The 23,421-nt window shown below is 42.2% G+C and overlaps 1 protein-coding gene across 1 annotated transcript in view; it reads left to right on the top strand.

Moving 5' to 3' along the window:
- C7H18orf63 (chromosome 7 C18orf63 homolog) overlaps positions 1 to 22,300 on the top strand; it is a 45,352-nt gene extending 23,052 nt beyond the window's left edge. Inside the window, 3 exon segments of the mRNA XM_063130021.1 lie at positions 1,688 to 1,871; positions 7,799 to 8,752; positions 22,259 to 22,300. Coding sequence (XP_062986091.1) covers positions 1,688 to 1,871; positions 7,799 to 8,752; positions 22,259 to 22,300 — 1,180 coding nt within the window.
- Positions 22,301 to 23,421: the final 1,121 nt, after the last annotated feature.

Here is a 23,421-nt window from a genome sequence, read left to right as displayed (position 1 = left end):
CCATCCAGATGTCCAGTCCCTAAACCTAACAGCTTGGAGGATAAGGCATCGCTAGACAGCCAACCACTACCTACTGACATATGGAACATTATCCTAGCAGCTAGGAAACCAGCTACTAGGAAATCATACGCAAACAAATGGACAGCTTTTTCTGCCTTTGCCCTCAGTAGAAACTAGAACCCGTTTTCAGCACCAATAGCAACAGTGCTTTCCTTTCTTTTTTCTTTATTTAAAAAAGGACTCAAAGTTCGCGTCACTTAGATTTTATTTAGCAGCTATCTCTGCCTCACACCATTGGATTCAGGGCTGTTCCGTCTTCACACACCCCTTGACAAAACGGTTCATGAAGGGCATGAAAAATACTATCCCACCAGTCCGCTCCTTTGTCCCTCAATGGAGCCTCTCGGTGGTGCTCAAGGCACTTTCTGCCAAGCCCTTTGAGCCTTTAGCAAGAACAGACTTGCGATTACTAACTTTCAAGGTGGCATTCCTTGTTGCAGTCACATCTGCCAGGCGTGCATCCGAACTTGCTGCACTCCGCATAGACTCACCATACACGGTGTTTCACGCTGACAAGGTGGTTCTTAGACCGGACCCAGCTTTTCTCCCAAAGGTTGTTTCTTCTTTTCACCTTGGGCAGGACATTACGCTTCCAAGTTTCTTTCCTTCACCGACGTCACCTATTGAGTCTGCTCTACATGCCCTAGACATGAGACGGGCTCTGGCCTTTTACCAGTCCAGAACTGCCACCTTCCGGAGATCCCGTAGACTTTTTGTTTGCTATGGGGGCAAGCAAAAGGGACTCCAGGCATCTCCTCAGAGAATATCTGCTTGGGTGGTTCAGACTATTAAGCTAGCCTATGAACTCGCTGGCCTCCCGTTGTAGGGTAAGGTGCGTTCTCACTTCACGAGAGGAGTGGCCACCTCTACAGCCTTTGAAAAGGGGATTGCTCTACCAGACCTCTGCAAAGCAGCTACCTGGTCGACACCTTTGACTTTTGCCAGTCACTACCGCCTGGACATCAGGGCGCGCAGAGACTGTGCCTTTGGGCGTGCCGTCTTATCGGCAATCCTATGACTACTAATATACCAACTGACACCACCCACCTCCGGTAAGTCAGCTTGTTAATCGCCCATATGTGTGATGCACAGAGACCACGAAGAAGAAAGACAGGTTGCTTACCTGTAACTGTAGTTCTTCGAGTGGTCATCTGTGCAGTCACACAACCCTCCCACCGTCCCCACTATGGTGTCATTATTTGATCACCTGGTGGTTCTCCTCAGTGAGACTGTTTAGGCGGTTTCAGGAACTGAGGGGATTAGGCGGGAACCCCTGAGCATGCTCAGTGGATGGTGGGGGAGGGGTTCCCGCCTAAAAGAATTTCAGCTATAGAAGTTTCCGAACCTGGCCCTGCGCAGGCGCAGAGCCCATATGTGTGACTGCACAGATGACCACTCGAAGAACTACAGTTACAGGTAAGCAACCTGTCTTTATCCCATTCCTCACCATTCTTGCTAAATGAGACCCAAAGTCGGTGCAGAAGATGCAAATATGTCCTTAATCAAATTACTTTCGCCACAATTCCTTAGGAAAGTTTCTCAGCACAGGACTTACTGAAACAGAAACAGCGTAGGTTTTCAAAAATATAGATTTCTAAAAAAAAAACAGCCCTTAACACCAATTCAGATATCCTTTCAGTTGCATCAGAAGTCAGCCAGTGCAGTACTTTCCTAGAGTACATTTAGAAGATGTTTTAAATGCTTTTGTTACTGATCTGAAGACTATCATTCCTCATACATGTGGATTTCCTCTTAAGATGACAAGTAAAGCATTGTACGCCACAAAAGATCTTACACAATCTTCTGCACAGGTAAACAAAATTCGATGTTCATTTTTATAAGCATACAATTAATAGAACTTTAGACTAACTGGTTACCTTAACTTTTGCCATTATGGTACTGAGAAGCCCTTCTTTACTACTTTCAAAACACTGGTGAGCTCTATGAGGCAGCTAAAGTGTAAGGATCGACAGCTAGAGCAGGCGCAGCATGTATGTGGGAATGAACTGCTTCCAACCCACATCATTTTTGCCATAACAAAGACTGTGATGGTTTTGCTAGGGCATGTCTAGACATAGGGAGGGGAGAGGAGGGGGAGGATCTTGCAATATGGTGATTGCGAGATCTCCCCCTCAGTCCACATGCAGTGTGCGACGTTCCAGGAGGAAGATGTCACGCCCGCCATTTTGGTTTTTTCTTCTTCTTGAAGATGGGCACACGAGCACCCCATCGAAAAGGTGAATTTGGGGGTTGTTGTTTTTTTTTAAAAAAAAAAGACCCCGCTCCCCCTCCCCCCTGATGGGCACGGAGCTAGCTCCATGCTCGGTTCCCAGTTCCTTTACGTTTTCTTGTGAGGAGCTGGGACTAAACCGGGATGGCCGCCCACACATCCTGCGGTCTCGGAACAACCCCGAGACCACTGGAAACGGGATTAAAGCCATCACAGTTATCCCAGGGAAAGGGAGGGATCATCCCTCCCTGTGTGTCATGTGGATGCACAGGGATGATCCTGAGGCGATCTCCGGGATAACAAGTTGTGTAGACATGCCCCTAGTTGCTCTCATGATACCTGCAAATGCTTGTCTGTCTTAAATTATTCCAGAAGGCCTAGCTAACTAGGAGCTCTGACCACTATGACTAATTTGCCACTTCTCTGTGGGAAACATTGCTGGTACTTGCAAGCAAGGCATAAGAATGGGACTTTGGCTGCAGAGTCGGAAACTAAGCATTGTTCTGTTTATATGGGTTTGAATCATAGCTTCATCCCACGTACCTGTTTCCCTCGAATTATCCCCTACAGCGCTAAGCTGTTGCCATTGTTGTTGTTGCTAGCTAAATCACACCCTGGGCGGCAGCACTCCTAGGACCCTTTGCATACCAGGAAAAGGGTTTAAGGGGGGGAATGTAAAAAAAAACAACTACAATGGATGATGCAATCCGATTCAAATTTGGTATGCTTAAAGCTCTCCTTAATATCTATTACTGTGCCAATTTTGATGTCTTTATCTTTAAAACTTACGCAGATGTAAGCATTTGTTTAATTTTTCTTTAAACATATCAAATCCTGCTCCTGTGCCCCCAGTGGCCTCTCGGAAAACAACAAATGATTCACTCCAAAACTAGTAGCAAAATAGGTCGGGGCTTTTGGCTTTATAGCACAATTAAAGCAGGATGCATGGGAGTACTTCACAGTCAAAGCAGATTATAAACTGGAAAACTTCAGAGTACTTCACAATAAAAGCAGATTATAAACTGGAAAACTTCGGAGTCCTTTGCATGCAATTCACAGTGATTGCACAGTATAACACTGGTGTGATAAAGCTTTTAGTATTGTCCATTGATGCTAAGAGTGTGCTTGCAGAAATGACAGCAACTAACTACAAGTTTGATCTTAGCTGGAACCACTGCTTCCTGGCATTTCAAGACCTCCTGTAGGAGAGCAGGATGCTTAACAACCTTAAAACAATAGCTGTATCATGTCTGGTCCAGAAATCAGTTCTTAATGTTTATTCCCTGTTAACGGTTAGTCACCTTACAGCAACCTTTTTGGGCCCGTTCACACATTCAACAATATGAAAAACTGGTGGCACCACCACAGAATGGCTGCCATAGCAGGTGAGGCTAGTCACAAACAACAAGTAACCTGCCCATAAGAAGTATAAGACAGAGTTGGGGGTCTGAATCCCAACACAATAAACAACTCTTCTAAACCCACACTTCTCAGCATCAATGGAAACCTATTTGTGTTTTTTTGTGTTTTTTAAAGGGATGGATTGGGCACCTTGCTGGGCATCAAGAGAGGCATCTGGAGGCACACTGGCACCCACAGTCACTATGGCCTCGTCTACACCAAGCAGGATATTGCACTATGAAAGCGGCATAGAAGAGGCAGGAGCCACACTACTGCTTTATAGCAGTATTGAAGTGCACTGACAACTGTTGGGGCCCATTGACATATACCATATACTGCTTTCATACCACTATATCCAGCTTGGTGTGGCTCCTGCCTTTTCTATACCACTTTCATACTGCTTTCATAGTGCTATACCTGCTTGGTGTAGATGAGGCTCATGTTGCTTGCCCTTTCCTTTAAGCTTCAAAGCCAGATTACAGCTGTTTCCTGGATTTATGCCAATCTAGTTTCTAGCCCAGATATGGGCCAGATCTACACCAAACAGGACATAACACTTTGAAACGGTTTGAAAACTGTATATAGAGTGTGTCCTGGGCCTAAACAGTTGTTACTACTGTTATAAACCATAAAAACAGTACTGTAGATCCTGCCATACCCATTTTGTTTGTGGGTATGTCTGAAAATCTTCTATCCTCTTGATCTTGCTTGATTTCCCATCCACCTGTAAAATGGCTGGTTGCAACATTCAGGGGAGGTGACTGTGGTACCTGGTAACATGGTATATGGTACCTGGTATATGTTGATAAACACATATAAAGCACCTAACATTTTCTAACTGGTGTACAGATATTAAAAGATGAGTTAGTCTCTGCCCTCAAGCTCACAGTGTAATGCACACAGAACAAAAGGGGAAAAATAGGGAGAGACGAGTAAGTCAGCACTGGACCAGCCAGATCTTTACTGGCTGGTGGCAGAGGACACACAAGTGTGCTTCCCTTCAGTTCTATTGGCTTAGGACAACCGGTTCAGGCAGTTTTAGGATGGGGCTGAGTATTCTTTCTGGTGGGGAGAGGGGAGAGAAAGCAAACTGATCTCCTCTTTGCCATTATGTTCTTCCCGGGAGGCAGGGGATTTACCCTCATAATAGCCACTGGATCTCAGATAGTTCTGGGTATTTTTGGAAGAGAGTTCCAGCATGCAGTGATGACCAATTTGTTGACATTTGAGGGTACTATGTAGATGGCATCTAACTCCATCCCTCCTTCTCATCTAACTTCCTGTCTCAATCCTTACATAGTATGTCATAGTGGGACAATGGCTATAGGTGAGCCATGGATGAAAGCAGTATGAAAGTGGTAAATAAAAGGTAGGAGCCACACTAAGCAGGATATAGTGGTATGAAAGCGGTATATGGTGTGTGTCAATGGGCCCCAACAGTTGTCAGTGCACTTCAATACCGCTACAAAGCAGTAGTGTGGCTCCTGCCTTTTATATACCACTTTCATACCGCTTTCATAGTGCAATATCCTGCTTGGTGTAGATGAGGCCTGAATCCCAACAAGATAAAGAGCTATTTCTTTCTTAGTTATTTTTATTCTCATAACACCCCCACCCTCACTTTATTTCTAAGTGACAGAAATGGCCAACTATCAGCAGTACTATTTTTGTTCATGTGATAAAATAATACTGGAAGAACTTGACGTCTGTCATAGGGTTGTCAAGAATGGTGTGAGTGTACCTGTGTATCACACCAATATTACTCTTTCTGTTGGGATAGACCAGTGGTTCCCAAAGTGGGCGGTATTGCCCCCTTGGGGGCGGTAGGATTGCATAGGGGGGGCGTTAAGAGGCAAAGGGACGGCAGGGGGCGCTGGCAGGGGACGCTAACAGGCAAAGGGGCGGCAGGGGGGCGCTCGAGGTGGTCTCTCCAGAAGGTCTTAAAACCCAGGGACCAAGCAGGAAAGAGCAGCAAATTCAGCTGCTCTCCCCACACTGCTCCTGCTCACAAAGGACTTTCTCACTCACGCAGCCGCTCTCTCCTCCTATCTCAAGCCCACAGCAGCCCCACCAGAAGTAGTGGGTGGGGAAAGCGCCCACATGAGGCAGCAGAGCAGGAAACAGCGGCGAATTCAGCTGCTCTGCCCACTCTTCTCCTGCCTAGGAGGGCCCAGGGCTTCTTTCCTGCTGGAGCCGCCACCCCCAGCTCCCTCGCTCGGCCAGAGCTGCTCCCTCCTACAAGCTGCCCCGGCAGACCTCTCACGATAGTTGCTGCACAAGGCGGGAGCAGCAGCCAGGTGGCGGAGAGGAAGGAGCATGTGGAGGATGGCGGGTGGCAGACAGCTGCTAAGAACAGCAGTCAGCCGGCAGGCTGGGTGGGGAGCAGGACTGCTTGTGCTGATGCAAGGTATCACCAGGCTCCCTTCCCCTGTCAGGAGTTGCAGATTGGGGCCATCTCCCCTCTGAGCTGCTGCCCTCCTGTTGTAATCAGCCCGGCAGCTATTGTGAGGCTTGGGGGGAGGGGGGTTGGAGAGAGAGAGGGAGAGAAAGAGAGAGAGATGCTGTGTGTCTGTGTGTGTGCTCCCACCCCCAAAACAATCTGGACTACAACAGGATTGGGAGAGAAAAGAAAAGGGGGAGGGAGAGAGAATTGCAATTCCCCAGGTCCTTCCTGGCTAAAGAAGATTCAGCAGCACCTTTTTCCAGAATGCTTGCTGAAACCATTCCTATCTGCCCTTGCTTATTTCAGGGTGTCCAACCCCCTTTTTTCAAGCGTTCTTTTGGTAAACATGGTATGTGTGTATCTTGTGTCACCATAAAAACAGAGCTGCAACACAATCCTAAGTATGTCTACTCAGAAGTAAGCCCCACTGAGATCAATAGAACTTACTCTGAGGTAAATGTGCATAGGATTCAGCCTGAAAACGAAGAGAGGGTGAAGAAAAGACAGGAGAAAATGAATTGTAGAAATAGAATAGCAAGTTAACTGTGGGATATTTAACCATATTTAAAGACAATAAGTACAGTAAAATTAGTGCCCCTCTACTTCAGTCCCAGCCAGATTTTCCATAGGAAAAAACTCTGTACCAGGTGGCAGATAATTATTTTAAATTAAAATACATTATCCTTTCCTATAACAAAATGGTGCTTACTCCTAAGTAAGTGTGTTCCACTGAAGAAGGAAATCCTATTTGATTCCTGTATACATGCTAGTGTGATCTGATACATTAAAGGCACAATTTTATGCATGTTTAGACAGAAAAAAGTCCTTCAACTCCTAGAATCCCCTCTAAATGGGAAGCACCTGCCCCAGGCTTGTCGAGGGAGGGAGGGAAAAGAGAGCGAACGCCTCTGTTTGCAGCCAGCATGGCAGGGCACACCAATTGGATTTTGAATAAAGTATTCAATTAATTGTTACTGTTTTGAATTTTATTGTTATTATCTTCCTTGGTGGGTCGTTGAAAACCACTATTCTGAATAATGATTTTGATAGTGTAGGGTAGGGGGGCGCTGGGCATGAGTTTGTGGAACCAAGGGGGCGGTGACCTGAAAAAGTTTGGGAACCACTGGGATAGACCCTTGCATGAGCAAATATAGTAATAGTGCAGTGTCTGACTTATATCAGTCTGATGGCTACTTGTAAGTCAGTCATGAGTATGCAGAGATTTGGGTCAGAATGTCTGTGCAGGTCATTCTAACACTGCTAATTTTACTATGGAAAGTACTTGAAGGTGTCTTGCCTGAGCAAATTTGGAAGTGGTTGGCAAATCCTGTATTTGGAAGGAATGGGGATACCCACAATTGTTAGAGTTGAGGCTCCCATTGTCAGTATGCAAGACCAGCATGCTTCTAGATCCATAACTCTTGTCTAAATCATCATGTTGTGCCATTGTCTAACTTTGGTCAGAAGGTTATAGCATTTTCTGCAATACCAAGACCTAACAAATTCCATTTCCCATTTATATTCTGTGGTTTTATTTGTCAAATCCCATAAACAATAATTGATTAAAATATCATATTTTAAGACATGAAAATGTACTGTGTGCAAAACCAGTTAATGGTGTGTAATGCCATTCAAATTATTCTGTTTGATTTCTTATATTTTAGAAAGTAAACTCTAAAGCAACCAATCTCACTGGAAAAAGGAATTGCAAAGTAACTTTGACTCAAGTAATTCCCCCAAAAGGCATGTTCAGTCCTTCAGCAGGTAATACAGAAAATAGCCACAAGATGGAGCTTAAAGTCAACCAGTCAGAAACAGACATTTTCTCTAATTTCAATTTACTAGCAGAAGATGAGGCAAAGCAGGGAAGAGTCTATGGCAGGAAGCAATGGAAAACTCCTAAAGAACCTGCGCTGATGCTGAACTCAAAAGAATCTTTTCAAATGTCAAAGAAGTCTTTAAAAAAAGATCCCACCAGAATCATACCTATTTTCAAAGGAAAGCTGTTGCAGATGGATAGGCAAGCAACAAACACCATCCATGGAAAGAAAAAGCAGAATGTTTCACACCATTCACCAAAGGTTATGAAAACTAATACCGCTGCTAAACTGGTTCTATTCAAGTCCAGCAAATATCAAGTTAACCAACCATTACATGTTGCATCGTTAAAAAATAATACAAATAGAAGTGTTCTTCAGATGCAGGTTGAAAAACCCAATGTAAATTCCACTATATTTTCGTTGAAAGGTAAAAATGAAGATTTTGGATATCTGCCTAATTTTGCTTTCATTAATAGAGCAGTTTTAGATAGGAATTCAAGTAAAATCAAATCCAGGCGGCTAAATTCCTCTTTGATGCCTATTTGTGACCAATCAATGCAGCATGCATCAACTATTCATCAACATTTGAATAAACCTGCAAATCTTAGTACAAGCCAGATTGTACTGAGCACTGGATCAAAGAAACCCCATCTCTACATATCTCACTCAGATATGGATGGGAAAACCCCCAGAACATTTCACAATCAAACACGAAGCCTGACTGAAGAAGCAAAGGCAAACGCTTACAAATTAACCAATTCATTGTGCAAGAGAAACAAACGGGGAGCTCAAAAAGAGGTAACATTGGTAGTGAAAGCTTTCTTATATCTTGCAATTTTTGAAAGCAAATTTATTTTCCTATTTAAAACTTAGTATGGTATTGGTATACTAATTAGTATAATAATAAATACTTGGTAGGGTTGTCAGGGGCCAGACAAAAGTGTTCTGTTCTCTCTTGTGGGTCTGTCCTGTAATAGATTGTTCCAGGGTACCAATCTGGACTTGTCACTGTTTTTTTACCTCATTGACTAGTATTGTAGTCTGAGGAATACCTGATTTAAATCTTTAAGTTGTGAGTCTCTCCTCAACAGTTCTGAACAGATATGGTTATATCGTAGGGCTTGGGTGCAGACAATGGATTTTATGGTGTGTTCCGGAAGGAAGGTGGAAGCGTGTACAAATGTATAGCAATCAGTAGATTTCCAATATAAGGTGGTGCTTATATTTCCATTATGTAGTTGCACAGTCATGTCCAGAAAGTAAACCTGTTAGGTGGACTAGTCAATGCTTCAATTGATGGTGGGGTGAAATCATAATCTGAAATAACCAAACAGAGAGAAGTCCAAGGGCAGCAATGCCAGGTTTAGCTTCCCTTCATAAGAGAGCACTGGAAATGCATAGTGTCAGCAACAAGTCAGCTAACTTTGAACCACATTCCAGATAGAGTATCTTCACTCCAGTTTTAGCTAAGTCCTGCTAGAAACTCCCCTCTCTCAAAAACAGCAAGCTAGCTCTTGCTCACATACAGATACACACCTGCAAAACATGAGTCCAGAACATGTGTCTCTGCAGGTAACTATCCCTCTCAGGAAAAGCATGCACAGTCACTTTCAGCCAAATTATACATTGGGTCAATGCATAATTTCACTTTGCATGCTCTATTTTCCCCTTTTAAAATACTGGCTTTGAGGAGTCCCAGTCAGCAGGATAACAGTGTACTGGAAGTGGGGGAAAGGTGTAACACTTTCCTCCTGTGCCATGGTCCCAACAAAAATGCTTCTCCACCGAAATTCTATTTACTCCCAGGAAGGAAGTTGTTATTGGTGCCAATAACAGCATTCCTCGTGTACCAAATAGCAGCTGAGGAGAGGATTTTTGTTGAGATTGTGGCATAGGAGGAAAGGGTTAAATCCCCCTATGTGCTGTTGTTGCTATAAAACAGCATACATACAGCATTAGATCCATCCTTTATATTAGAATAAATAAGAGTAAAAGTTTTGAGCAGAATGGAGTGTAAGTATAAAGTTGTAGCAAACCAAAAGTATATTTTAAAAGTTCCATTTCCATGACTTTTATAATGCCATGCAGATGTAAGTGAATGGAGAATAGCTAGTTTTTCATTTTAAGGCCACAATCCTATTCATGTTTAGACAAAAAAAAAGTCCTACAACACCCAGCATACCTCAACCAGCATGGCTAGTTTTATAGTAATAGTCATGGAGTATCATCGATAATCCCAGTCTCTGTCCCATTCATTTGAAGTTGTAATTTTCACTGAAATACTTGCTTTGCTTATAGTAATATCATTCAAATCTATGAAGTAAAACATACTGGCTAGTGTGTATTTTTAATCACAACATTTAGAAGGACATCTCAGATATTTACATAATCATAGAATCATAGAATAGTAGAGTTGGAAGGGGCCTACAAGGCCATCCAGTCCGACCCCTTGCTCAATGCAGGAATCCACCTTAAAGCATACCTGACAGATGGCTGTCCAGCTGCTTCTTGAAGGCCTCTAGGGTGGGAGAGCCCACGACCTCCCTAGGTAATTGGTTCTATTGTCATACTCCTCTAACAGTCAAGAAGTTTTTTCTGATGTCCAGCCAGAATCTGGCTTCCTGTAACTTGATCATACTACTTCAACAACTGAATTTAATCATATTACTTCAACAACTGAACATAAAAATATGTAATAGGTAGGAATGACATTTGTTATGGTAGTTGTTGGCTCAGGTCTATTCAGTACAAAGTGCCTTGATTTTCTTAAATGTAAATATCATTTGCTTTAATGATTTAACATGCTGGCAGGAAGAAGGAGGAATTTATTCAAAGCCCAAGAAACCAAGAACCAATAAGCCACCAAAGTAGAATAAGGATATAGAGGAGAAAGGAAAACCAGGTATGTGAGCACTGGAGAAGTTTTTTTTTTCATTTAGTACTAGAAGAAATTCATACAGTGCTTATTAAATGTTTCTCACTTCTTTTCATAAGCCAAGAATTATATTTATGTTTTATACAGTTTGCCAAATTCCTAGTAGTTTTCTTTCACTGTGATTCAGAGACCTATCTATACTCAGATGTACAAATAGATCTCTAATGTGTGCAGAAGTCCAGATCTGTTCAAAAGACATGAAGCAATTTGTGTGTACTGATGACTACTCTTCATTGAAAATAATAGTGAAGGCATTACAAGCAGTGAAATCCATTGGAACTTACATGTCCTAAATGTAGGACTGTATTTGCATGTAACATTAAACCATAGTTCAGAACTACATACAGCAAGAAAGAGCCAACCCATCAGGCTCGGACACTCCCCTTTCCTCCTCCTGCTCTGCCAATGTCATAAACTAGGTTTCTATTTGCATTCTGTTGAAACCAGACATTGTGGTTTAAAATAAACTCTAGCTTATTAAACAAACAAGTTTAATGATCCATGGTTTGTAGTTGACTTGTTTAATAATTGACTAGTGTTATGCCCACTTGATATTGCTTGGGCCAGGGCCCAGGCTTTGCTGTGCATGGGCTTTCCTGGTTAAGGAAGACTACACACAGCAAAGCAAAGCCAGACTAGCCCAATGGGGAGCAAGAACAACAGAGACTAGGGGCACATCTACACAGGCTCTTTACACCGAAGTAAATGCACAGATTCACATTTTAGGACACATAATGCTGCCGTCCATTCACAGCAGCGCCGTGTTTTTAACCCGATAATGCACATATTTACAGTTGCGATTTAACGCGACTTTTGAGCAACGTTCGAATGTGCTCTGCGTTAAATTGATGTGTCATTAGGGTTGTTAAATCACCTTTTGACATGTGGGTGTATCTTCCAGGGCAGGACAAAGTGATTTGCCGAGCTCCCGACTTCCCACCTATCACATCCTCCTCTGGCTCCCTCGTTCCTTCGCGCCCTTTCATTTTTTAATTCTATGTTTCTCCAGAGCTTATATTAAATATGAAAACAAATGGGGAAATGGGCAGCCAGAGGCAGGAGACGTGTTGTTTTCAACGCTCTGCTTTCCCCGCCTCTTATCCTCCTGTGCTGCCTCATTCCTTTCCCTGCCTCTTTCCTTCCCTTGGCCCGTTCCTTCCCCTGGCCCGTTCCTTTCCCTTGCTCGCTGTTGATGTTGCAGTATGATGCTCGTTGCGTAGATTCGAATCTACAAAAATTTGACTTTATATTTAATGAGCAATTTCATTGTCATGTAGACGAGGGCTAGGTCGGCTCTATCTCATCCTTATGTGCTCTACCTCCTTGTGGGAAGGAAGCAGGGGCGCTAAGGACAAGTCGCTGAGTCCACCTTTGATTCTTCGATGGAGGAGCAAAGGACACTTAGCCACTTCATGCTCCCCGCCTCTTTCCTCCTCCCTGTGCCCAGGAAGGCCCACACCCCTCATCCCTCCTGCTAACTCCAATCTGAGATCAGAGACAGTACCAGAGACAAGGGGCAGTGGGTGCCGCTTCTTCTTTGTATCCCACACTTCCAGCGTTTATGAATAATATTAGCACTGGGTTGTATGTTTTCTATCCTGCAACATCCCTTTGATTTTTGTAAACTGTAATTTTTGTATTTGTATTATTCAGTGCAAAGCATTTTCTGAGAATTTGTTTTGAAATAGTGTTTTGTCGTTGTAGGGAGAATGCAAAACACCGGAGAAATCCTCTGCACTTGTCTCAGAATTGTTATTTTGATGGTTTTAATCGGCTTATGAAGTTACCTTGTTCTCTTAATGATAACGTTTTGTCTGCTTACCTTTACGATAGTACTAAATTCCAAAAGAGACGACATATTTTTAATGCTGCTTTTCCACAATTGAAAGGAAAGCTCCTTTTACAAGATTGTGAATCAAAATACAAAAGCTTTTCTTCAAGGATATGGAATAATCAATCTAGATTATTTTAACCTGTTTTAACTGTTCTATTACTAAAGTTTATTTTCTCTGAAAAAGCGGTTAGAAAAAATTGCCTGCATAGTATTTTTTCTTTCTTAAATTTATATTTTGACTTTTTCTGAAAAGAATGGTACTCCTTCTATATCACATGTAACTCTTATATGTTAATAACTTTGATTTATATATGTGCTTATAAATGCTGCAAATGCACATCCCCACTGTTTGAAGAGGCTATTTTGAAAGTATTTTGCTTGCATTATAAAAATGCATATCCTCCCTGTATGTATTATAAGTTACATTTCATGATACAGAGCAAGTATGACATTGCATATTAAGGCTAAATATAATTAAATAAAGGAAAAATACAGCTTTTATAATTGCTACAAATGGCCTTGATCCAAAACTTACCATGCATTTCCATTTATGTGGGGAGGGGGCGACACTTCATTCCAGAGTCAGCCCCTCATGTCTCATGGAATGCAACATCAAAAGATGCCCAAACCTCAATGCTTTCAGACAGGGCTTTTATAGTGCTATCAACCTGCTGCATTCACAGAACTGTATAGGAGAAGGGGGCACAGGGCTAGCCTTACCATGAGGCAGGGTGAATCCCAAGAGGCAGGGAGGCGTGGCTGATTGCGTGCCTCCTGCTGCCGGAAGACCGCCTGTGGGCACTGTTGCCACCACTGCACCCACCCTACTGCACCAAATGGCACAGCAAGAGAGCAACAACCAAACAGGACTCCTTCAAGGAGCACTCCTCTCCCCCTCCTTCTCTCGTTCTGAGACCTCTCCCAAAGCGAGGTCAGGCGGACGGGCTCTCCAGAGAGGCCACCCATCCACCTGATGTCTTGCTTTTGGAGGGGGCTCAGAACGAAAGATCAAGTGGGCAAGCTCTCTGGAGAGGCCACCCTCTTGCTTTCCCACCCACTCTGTTATTTTGATCACTCTCTCACAGTGAGAGATTGGACAGGTGGGCATCCTTGCCAGAGAGGCTTCCTGCATGATCTCGTGTTCAGGGCACTCTCCCAGAATGGGAAATCAGATGGGTGGGTGTCAGGCTCTGCCCGCTGACCAATGCTGCCTTCCAAGGAATGGCCGTAAATCTCCTGCCATTAATCAGCAATAAACCCATCAAGGCCAGGGGGGATGGGAGGGTGAGATGAGACAAAGCAGGGCTTGGGAGTTTACCTGTTCTTCAAAGCCAATTCACTGAGGCAGAGAAGGATCCTTGTCCAGTCCAGGGTCCAAAATCCAAAGAAGTCATGGTGTCCAGGTGGGACAAGGTTCAAGGTCTAGGAACAGGCAAAGGAGCGCCAGTGGGTGGATCTGATGCTGCACTTCAGTGCCAGCCTGTGGAATTCCAGCAGCTTTATCTCCAGTGTCCTGGAGCAGCTGATGTTAATTAGTCCCCAGTCTCCCAGCAGGCTCTTTCCCTTAAATGGGCCGACACTCTTCTCCATTGCTCTTTTACATTAAGCCTCCTTCGCTCTGCAGGGGTCAATGGAACTTGGTCCTTTGAATCACACAGAGGGGCTGTGGTAGGGCATTGGTCATTATCTGGTAGTGAGGGCTCTGGAGCTATTTGTGCACTAGGACCCTCACCTGGATCCTCCACCTGTCCTTCCTCTTCATCCTAGGAAGAATCCGAGGGAGGCATGACAGCAGGCAGCCTCTCTGGAGAGCCCATTTGATATCTCACCCTGGGAGAGTCCCCCAAATGAAAGATTGGGCAGGCAGCCTCCCTGGAGAGGCACCAAGGTCTGAATGCTGTGCTTTGAAGTGTCCTTTCTGAAAACAAGTCATTGTGACGGCCCTGGGAGGTTGGGGGATGGGCAGTGTCTGACGTGCATCTTCCCACCTCAGGTAGCAGGACATCTTGCAGCGGTGCTGGTGGGGGGGACGGGACGTGATGGAGTCCAGGTATCATTGTCTTCCACTCATAACCCCCCTGTGATTTCCTACCAGTTTTTCCAGCTCTTTCCTTAGCATGGAAAACCTGTTTAGCGGGGTGGGGGGAATTGCTACACACAGTGCCTTCTTAATTGTTACCACTAGAAGTCCTCTGACTGGAGGCAACCCTTGAGGAAGAAAGGCTTTTCAGGGGATTGCCAATGAAAGGAGAAGCTAAATAGCTCCTTTCCATGAGTGGTAGGGCTCATCTACCTCAAGCTGGATATTCCACCATGAAAGTGGGATGAAAGGTATCTAAAAAGCAGGAGCCACAGTACTGCTTTATAGCGGTATTGAAGTGCACTGACAACGGTTAGTGCCCATGATACATACCATATACCACTTTCATAGAGTTATATCCTGCTTGGTGTAGATGTGTCAATGGGCTCCAACAGTTGTCGGTACACTTCAATACCACTATAAAGTAGTAGTGTGGCTCTTGCCTTTTATATACCACTTTCATAATAGAATATCCTGCTTAGCATAGATGAGCCCCATAGGAAAGTCAGTATGAATATCAGGAACAGGTCAGTATGAATATCAGGAACAGATTGCACAAAGCTGCTGGTCTAGATATATTCTAACCTTTGTTTCGGTGGGCTTACATGACTAAGGCTGCAATTCATTACACACTTGCATGTAACTAAGCTTCATAGAACACAGTATGGGACTTAGTTCCAAGTGAAACTGCAGGGGATTGTGCAGTGTCACTGTATCAGCTGCAACAGGCCTGTTGAGCCCCTTTCAGCCCAAGGGCTGGATTCCATTTCAGAGAAGTTCTTTGGGGCTGCATTCTAGAGGAGGGTGGGGCCAAAGGCAAAAGGGGTGGGGCCAAAATACTAGCATATTTTACCTTAAAGCTCTGACTGCCAGTAACTAAGCCTTAGCCGAGAATGTGTCAATGGACCTGTTCAGACAATGTGCTAAGCTATGGTTAGGCCACCAACCCTTTTGCAGCAAATGGTTAGTGAGCATGTTTAAACCATGCTTATGTAGCCACCATTGTCAGGAATAGTTCACATGACACACTAAGTCATGGTTCACATGACACACTAAGCCATAATGTTCCGCTCAAAATGCTTAACCACTGTGGCTTAGCGTGTCGTCTGAACAGGGCCAATCTGGTGTTGGGTACTTGGACCCAAATTTCTTTATCATGTGAAATTATTCACATGCATTTCTCAGCACCAGCAGGCTGAACAACAACAACACTTCTAAACATTGGCATAATGCCATCCCTTCAGCAACTTTGTTCTGTTTACAAATAGACCCTGGTCTGAAAGCAGTTCATTCCTTTGCGGCAATACAGCAAATCAATTTCAATTGACTATATATAGATCTTATATCTTGGATTATTTATTTATTTTAAAGTCATTAAAAGATTATATACCAATAAAACTGTGTTTTTCAAGACAAATGCTAGGAAAACTTCACTTATTAATTCAGTAAGAATACTTACCCTGGTTGGAAACAGTTGACTTCAATACTTTTATTTTTCCCCAGCCAAAGTTCATTCCAAATACATCTATAAACATGCATATACTCAATTTTTATTTCAGAGTGTTTAAAAAAATTGCAGAGTATATAAAAAGTGTCAAACATTGTACAGATGGTTCACACTGGCTAGCAACTTTTGGGTCACTCTTCATTGCCAAATTACAACATGCTGACATATGAGATAATTTCCATTTGTATCTTAGGGTTCCCGTGTCATAATCTATCACATACACACAGAAAACCATTTATGTTCATGGGAAGAAGCTGCCAAAGTTTAATTGGCTTTAATTGTGCTGCTGTAATTAAGTTTTGAATATTCTACTAATTAAACAATTGCCTTCTGTTTTAAAAGAATTGCAGTCCTGTCTTGTCAACTTTCACTTCAGTTAGCAGTATTAAATCAGATACCATATTTTGCAATATAACCCCCAAAACAAAACCTTTAACTGTTTTAACCGAATTGCCCCCTGTATTAAAAAAATATTGTTAAATAATCCCACTAGATTAAAAGAGAATACTCATGTTTGACAAAATATGGACACAATATACTATGGGCTCATCTACACCAAGCAGATATTCCACTATGAAAGTGGTATATAAAAGGCAGGAGCCACATTACTGATTTATAGTGATATTGAACTGCACTGCAGGATCTACACTACTGCTTTATAGTGGTACTGAAGTGCACTGACGACTGTTGGGACCCATGACACATACCATATATTGCTTTCATACCACTTTCATAGTATTATATCCTGCTTGGTATAGATGTGTCAATGGGCCCCAACAGTTATCACTGCACTTCATTACCACTATAAAGCAGTAGCGTAGATCCTGAAGTGCAGTTCAATACTGCTATAAAGCGGTGTGGCTCCTGCCTTTTATATACTGCTTTCATAGTGGAATATCCTGCTTGGTGTAGATGAGCCCCGTGAATTGAATGGAAAGGATTGATGGGGCAGATGTGCCTTTCTGCCAATAGAGAGGAGGGTGGTACATCTGCCCCAGCAACCCTAATACAACCGTGGGAAGCTCCATGGGTGGAGAGCTACTGCTGCAGTGTTTCTGCTGGCCATAGGCCACAAAATGGGGCATTCCAGGGGGAGGGGTGGCCATGAATTCACTGGATTCAAAGCCTCCTTTGTTCCCCAGAGGAGCCCCAGGATTGCACCAGTAAATTATGCCAGCTTGGAGCTGGTCTAGTTAATGTTCCTCCACCACCACCCCGCCCTTGCCATCTATTTAATGACAAATCCTTGTGACTCAAAACATCCAGTACATGCTCCAGAAAACAAAGGGGATACACTCTGTACCAATCTCCAACTGCACAAGACTCCCATCTCCATCAGTGCTGTATGGAATTGGGAACAGATGGCTACCGCCATGGCAGCTGCACTAATAAGAGCTAATGAACCAGAGTAAGATTTGTGTCTCAAGTGTGTGATACGCCCTGTCATATGATTGGGCCCTTAACCAAATATTCCATCTTTCTAAGCTTCAGATGTTTTGGGTGACCTATTTGCATGTTCTGTATATGGAAAACAGATTTATATCACAGAATTAGAGTAAAATTGTCTAATTCCAATGTAGTTGTGGGTGTATCTGTGCCATTATCGATAGTCCACCAGAAATGTAAAATCATGCCATTTGCACAAACTTTCACCATTTTTTCAGTTAGCAATTCTGTACTAATCTTTGAAAAAAAGATGTTTATGGTAGCTATAATAGAATCTATATATGCAGATTCTTGGGGGGGAACCTATTATGGGCTAATGATAATATTTGAATTTTTTATTAGGTCTCAATGCTGCTTGAGGGCATGTGTTGGCTTTGCTACCAAATATCCACCTTGCTTTGCTCTATTAAACTTCATCTGATGAAATTTGGGGCTTAAAGGACTAATGAAATAGTTGGCCTCTGAGGTGTTTTTAAATAAAGAGGAGCAATAAATGTCAAAGTCTACAGGGTGGTTGTTTTTGTTTTTTTAAGTAAGTCAATGCACTACAAGAATTGAAAAATGTATGGCTCATTATGTAGGCACCTTTCCAAGCTATGTCAAGTGGAATGCATTTGTCTCCATTAATCCTAGAGTTACAGATCTAGTAGCATTATATCAATACTCTATCAAATTTCCAGGAACACTCATGATTTGGGGGTACTATCAGGCATTGTGCCTCCTCCAAAGGGAGAGGTACAAGCATATCCTATCCCTCGATTTCCATCCCAAAGGAAAGATGTAACATAGTAAATGCTGAAATTATCCACTTTATTGACCTTCAGTACAGCACAGGATCATTAAACTAAAGTCTGAGTCCTTTAAGGAATTGAATTCCTATAGAGCAATGAAAGGCACAGGTAAGAAATTGCAGGTTCTTCTTCGTGGTCTCTGTGCATCACACAAAATTTCAGCCTTGCATGGGTAAGCAAAACTTTGGAAGTAGCAGAAGTCGTTCACTTCATTCCCCCCCACCCCAGCCAAGACACATGCCATTTAGGATTTCTCTGCTCATTAAGCTTAGAGTCAACTCATGGAAAACAATAGGACAAGTTAGTCATGACTAGTGCAAATCATATTGATTGCAGTGGGTCTACTCTAAGTATAAGTGAGTCTGGATCCAACCCTAGTTGTGAACTTTTGTGAACCCCCAGAGAGCTTCAGCTATTGGGCGGTATAAAAATATATTTATTTTTATTTATTTTATTTATTACATTTCTATACCGCCCAATAGCCGGAGCTCTCTGGGCGGTTCACAAATAAATAAATAAATAAATAGTGTCTGACCTTGTGTTTTTCCTTCTCTCTTTTTTGACCAAACAATTGTGTTTCCTAATCAGCAATAACTCTGTGGAAAACCTAAGCAAGGCATAAATACCTATCAAGCATCTGCTACAGAGTCTAAAACTAGGAAGTATTGGGAAATTATTTTGCTATATCTGCTCCTTTGTTTTGGGTCCACCTATTAGAGCTGATTTTGCTAACTCTTTAATGTACAACCCATCCCAACTTGACTTTTTGGAGAAATTTACAAATCTCTTTGTAATAGACAGATAGATTTCTTACACAAGACTCTTCCAGGGGACTGGGTGGGTTCATGTCTGCTATAACAAAACACTCACCGGCCAAATCTCATCTTACTTGAGAGGAGGATTTGATCTCTGCATTCATTATAAACTTGGACAGCCTGCTTGCCTGTTGGAACATCTGTATAAAGGAAGCAAAATATGCCCAGATTCCACATCACCACCACCCCTTTGTACCTAAGCTCTTAAGACTACAGAAGCTCTGAGCTAGTTGAGTTGGGATGTAGTGAACCAGTCCAATCTTTTCCATCACTCATGTGAAACAATGGGCCAAAATATGTACAATGTATCTGAAGGTGCTTCCAGAATGTGATGCAATAACGGTAGATATTTAGTTTGTCTAATCTGCGGAGCTAGTGGTATGCTTTGATGATGGTCCCTTGGCTTTTTAAAGACAGAAATATTCACTGTAGTTTAGTCAAGGATTAACTGAGGGATCAAAATTGTAGCTTTGAGAGAATGTAGAAGATTCTTTTCCTAAAAAAAAGAATTTTTTTTTGGCAGTTGAACAGGACTTAAGTATATAGTGCAGATATCTTCACACTGTGCAGTCTTATACATTGCCCAAGGTATTTCTGAAGTAAACACTATTTCATTTGGAACACCAGAAAGGCAAGTTTATTCATACTTTTGTGCAATTTAACTGTAATATCTGTATATATGAAGACTCAGCAAATGTTGCATACCTTTTAATTGCCAAAATAACATGTATGTCTTTTCTTGCTTGTGAATTTCCTCATCCCAACATTCAAATGACTACTGTGGTGTTATGGAATATTAATGACTATTCTATTGATCTGGAAAAGTCATGGAATATTAATAAACAATGAGAAACAATCGACAGATATGAGGGGGGAATCACAAACAGCTAAGAACAAGAGAGATTATGTGCTAGTTAAGAAGGGTACTGAAGGTCAAAAAACTTAGAAAATCGGGAGCGGCCAAGAAGATATAGGAGTTAAGTTTACTTTCCTCTTTCTCTTTTGCCCAAAGTATAATATTCTTAAAACAAAATGGTTATTAGGAGAACATGATTTCAATCTTCCATCTCACAGTAAAATTTTACAATGGACATGAGAACCATACCATTATAGGGAAGACAGTTGAAATACTGTGTAGCAAGTAACTAGAGTAGTATAGTTTTAATGGAATGCAAAAAAGATATGCACTCTCATGTAGAATAGCCTTGTTCTCTCCCCCAGAGTGACCATGACCTCTTCTTTCATGCTTAAAACTTTATACTCTATAGTGCTCCCCTCCCAGGCTCTGCTTGGTCCCACTGACTGGTATTTATCATTCTACTAGAAATAAGCTGACATTAGAAATATCTATCATTAACTTTTAAAACTAGCAGCACTACAAAAATACAGCCAACCCTTGGTACAGCCAAAAATAAACTTTCATCGCAAATGTTTAACATTACATCTATATACTGGAGTCTCTGAAAACTCAGTGTCTTTTTAAGACAGAGCAGTGTTCATTTAATGCACAGTTCTGAATGTTACCCATGGGAAAACTAAAACAAAGCCTATCTCATTTAGAGCTGTTGTGAATGTTTAATGCCACATATTAAAGAGGTGAATTCTCTGCACCACACCACAGCTTTCTTTTTAATAATTTGTAGAGTCCCCACCCCACCACCACTCTGTGGTTGCTGGGTGGGTGGAGGAGAAGCTCATCAATCCTTATTTTTTATTGCATAGAGAAAAGATAAAATATTTATGTAATAACTATTTTTAAATTATTAATATGGTTTATTTTCTTAATTTAAAAGGTTAGCTAGCTTGGCAGCTCTGTGAAAGCAGTGATGCCAGGTGCTGGGTGTATCCCATAATATTTGATGGATGGAGGCTTTCAGCCAGCTTCAGATGGGTGGTTAGGAGTGCCTTTTAACAAGTTAGGTTGGTTTGCTAGCTATGGTCTTATATGGAAAAAGTAGACTTTGCCTCAATTAGACACTCTGTGGTTACATCTGGGCTAGACTATCGTAATGAGCTCTACATGGGATAGTTTGGAAATTTCATTGGGTACAGAATGCAGCTTCTTGAATGCTTATGGGCCCCAGGTGTTGGGAGAACATTACACCAAGACTGCGCCAGTTGCACTGGTTCCCTATTTATTTCTGGGTTCAATTGAAAGTATTGGCTTGAACCTTTCATGGGCCGAAACAGGGCCCAGGTTGTTGTTGTTTTGAAGGGTGCCTGCACCCATATGAACCTATCTGTCCTGGGTCTTAAGATGAGCCTCAGAGTTTCTGCTCTCTGGACTATTGGTAAGGCCCATTAGCCTGGCCCCACACCTTTGGAATTCTCTCCCTAGAGAGGTTCTTAGGGCCCCATTTGTATTGGCCTTTAAATGGACTCTGAAGACATTTTTGTTTTGGTCTATCTTCCGAAGGAGTGTGCTGTGCTGGGTTTTAAATTACTGCTATTTTTAGATTGGAGATGGAGTTGTTTTAGTAAATTTAACTGTTTATGCAGTTTTAATTTTGTGAGCCTTTTTAGGAGGGTTGTGACCTAAAAGGCAGGTTAACAATCTATGATGGATAAATGGATGGATAGAGAGATAGAGCACTTTTTGGGTGGGGGGAGATTCATATAGACTTGATCTGGGTAGTTCCCAAACTGGGCAAAGCACTGTTAGTTATTTGGGGAAGGATAGGAGCTCCTCCTGTATACCTTCTTAAAAAACACACAAGCAAACATATGGCTTACTAGGACATGGAGGGCTGTATAAACCTACATATTCCTAGTGCAATTATATGGTCTCTCCAAATAGTGTCAGTAATAGGACCCAATAGAGCTATAGCAACGTTTTCCATAGGTGTATTGATTCTCTGAAATCCATTCTTTTTTATCTGTTTTTGTGCCTCGGCAGCCAGTGTTGCTAGCTGAGATGTTCTTGGAACAGCTTGAATGAACTTAACATTTTGAAAACTTTACAATCTCTTATTTAGATTGCTTATTATTTAGGTTCTTGAGGCTTTAATCCTGAAATGGTGGGCTTAAAACCAGGTACTTTACATAGAAACTGGTTTGTAAATGGGGTTGTGGAGCAGCCACGCTTATTATGCAAACTGTTTGATGACTTTCCTACAGCAGCCTTCATGAGCAGAAATCTGACCATAGCTTCTTTCCTCGTTGCTTCACAAGCCACCATCTGTTTTACCTCTGTCTGAATCCCCTGCGTGATGTACACAGGAGGATTCTGCTATCAAAAGTAATTAATGCAGCCAGCATTCTGTGAAAGGGAGTGAAACTAAGGTCAGCCTGCATTTGCATAGAATATAAAGTTCTAATTTTATTATCCAAGATAGCCATACCAATGGGAAACTAAAATCCAAAAAAGAATTGGTCTTTTAATATCCATACATGTAGCCTTTCCCCCTTGACTCTTTATACTTAGGATTGTATTTCTAACAGGTGTCTTCTATGACAACATGAGCAGATTCAGCTAGAGAAGCATCTCTCCCACTTTCTTTGCCATCCCATCATTCGTTGCCCCTCTATCAGCATGCAGCAGCATGAAAGGGGACGGCAGACAAGCAGACAAAGGGTAGTTAGAGGAGGTGTAGAATGTTTCTTCCACCAGCTGCTACTTCCCACCCACCACCTGACATTACCCAGAATCCCAACTTATATATTTGTACATTGAAAGGAATCCAGGAACATCACTGCCCTTGAAAATGAGGGAGACCCACCCCTGGACCATTACAGTAAGTAGCCACTCAAATTATTATTATTATTATTTATTTATATAGCACCATCAATGTACATGGTGCTGTACAGAGTAAAACAGTAAATAGCAAGACCCTGCCGCATAGGCTTACATTCTAATAAAATCATAATAAAACAATACGGAGGGGAAGAGAATGCACTGGGTAGGGTAAAACTAACAGTATAAAGTCAGAACAAAATCAAGTTTTAAAAGCTTTAGGAAAAAGAAAAGTTTTTAGCTGAGCTTTAAAAGCTGCGGTTAAACTTGTAGTTCTCAAATGTTCTGGAAGAGCGTTCCAGGCATAAGGGGCAGCAGAAGAAAAT

The sequence above is a fragment of the Elgaria multicarinata genome, chromosome 7 (assembly GCF_023053635.1).
Source record: "Elgaria multicarinata webbii isolate HBS135686 ecotype San Diego chromosome 7, rElgMul1.1.pri, whole genome shotgun sequence".
Lineage (NCBI taxonomy): Eukaryota > Metazoa > Chordata > Lepidosauria > Squamata > Anguidae > Elgaria > Elgaria multicarinata.
This window is presented reverse-complemented; position numbering and strand designations above follow the sequence as displayed.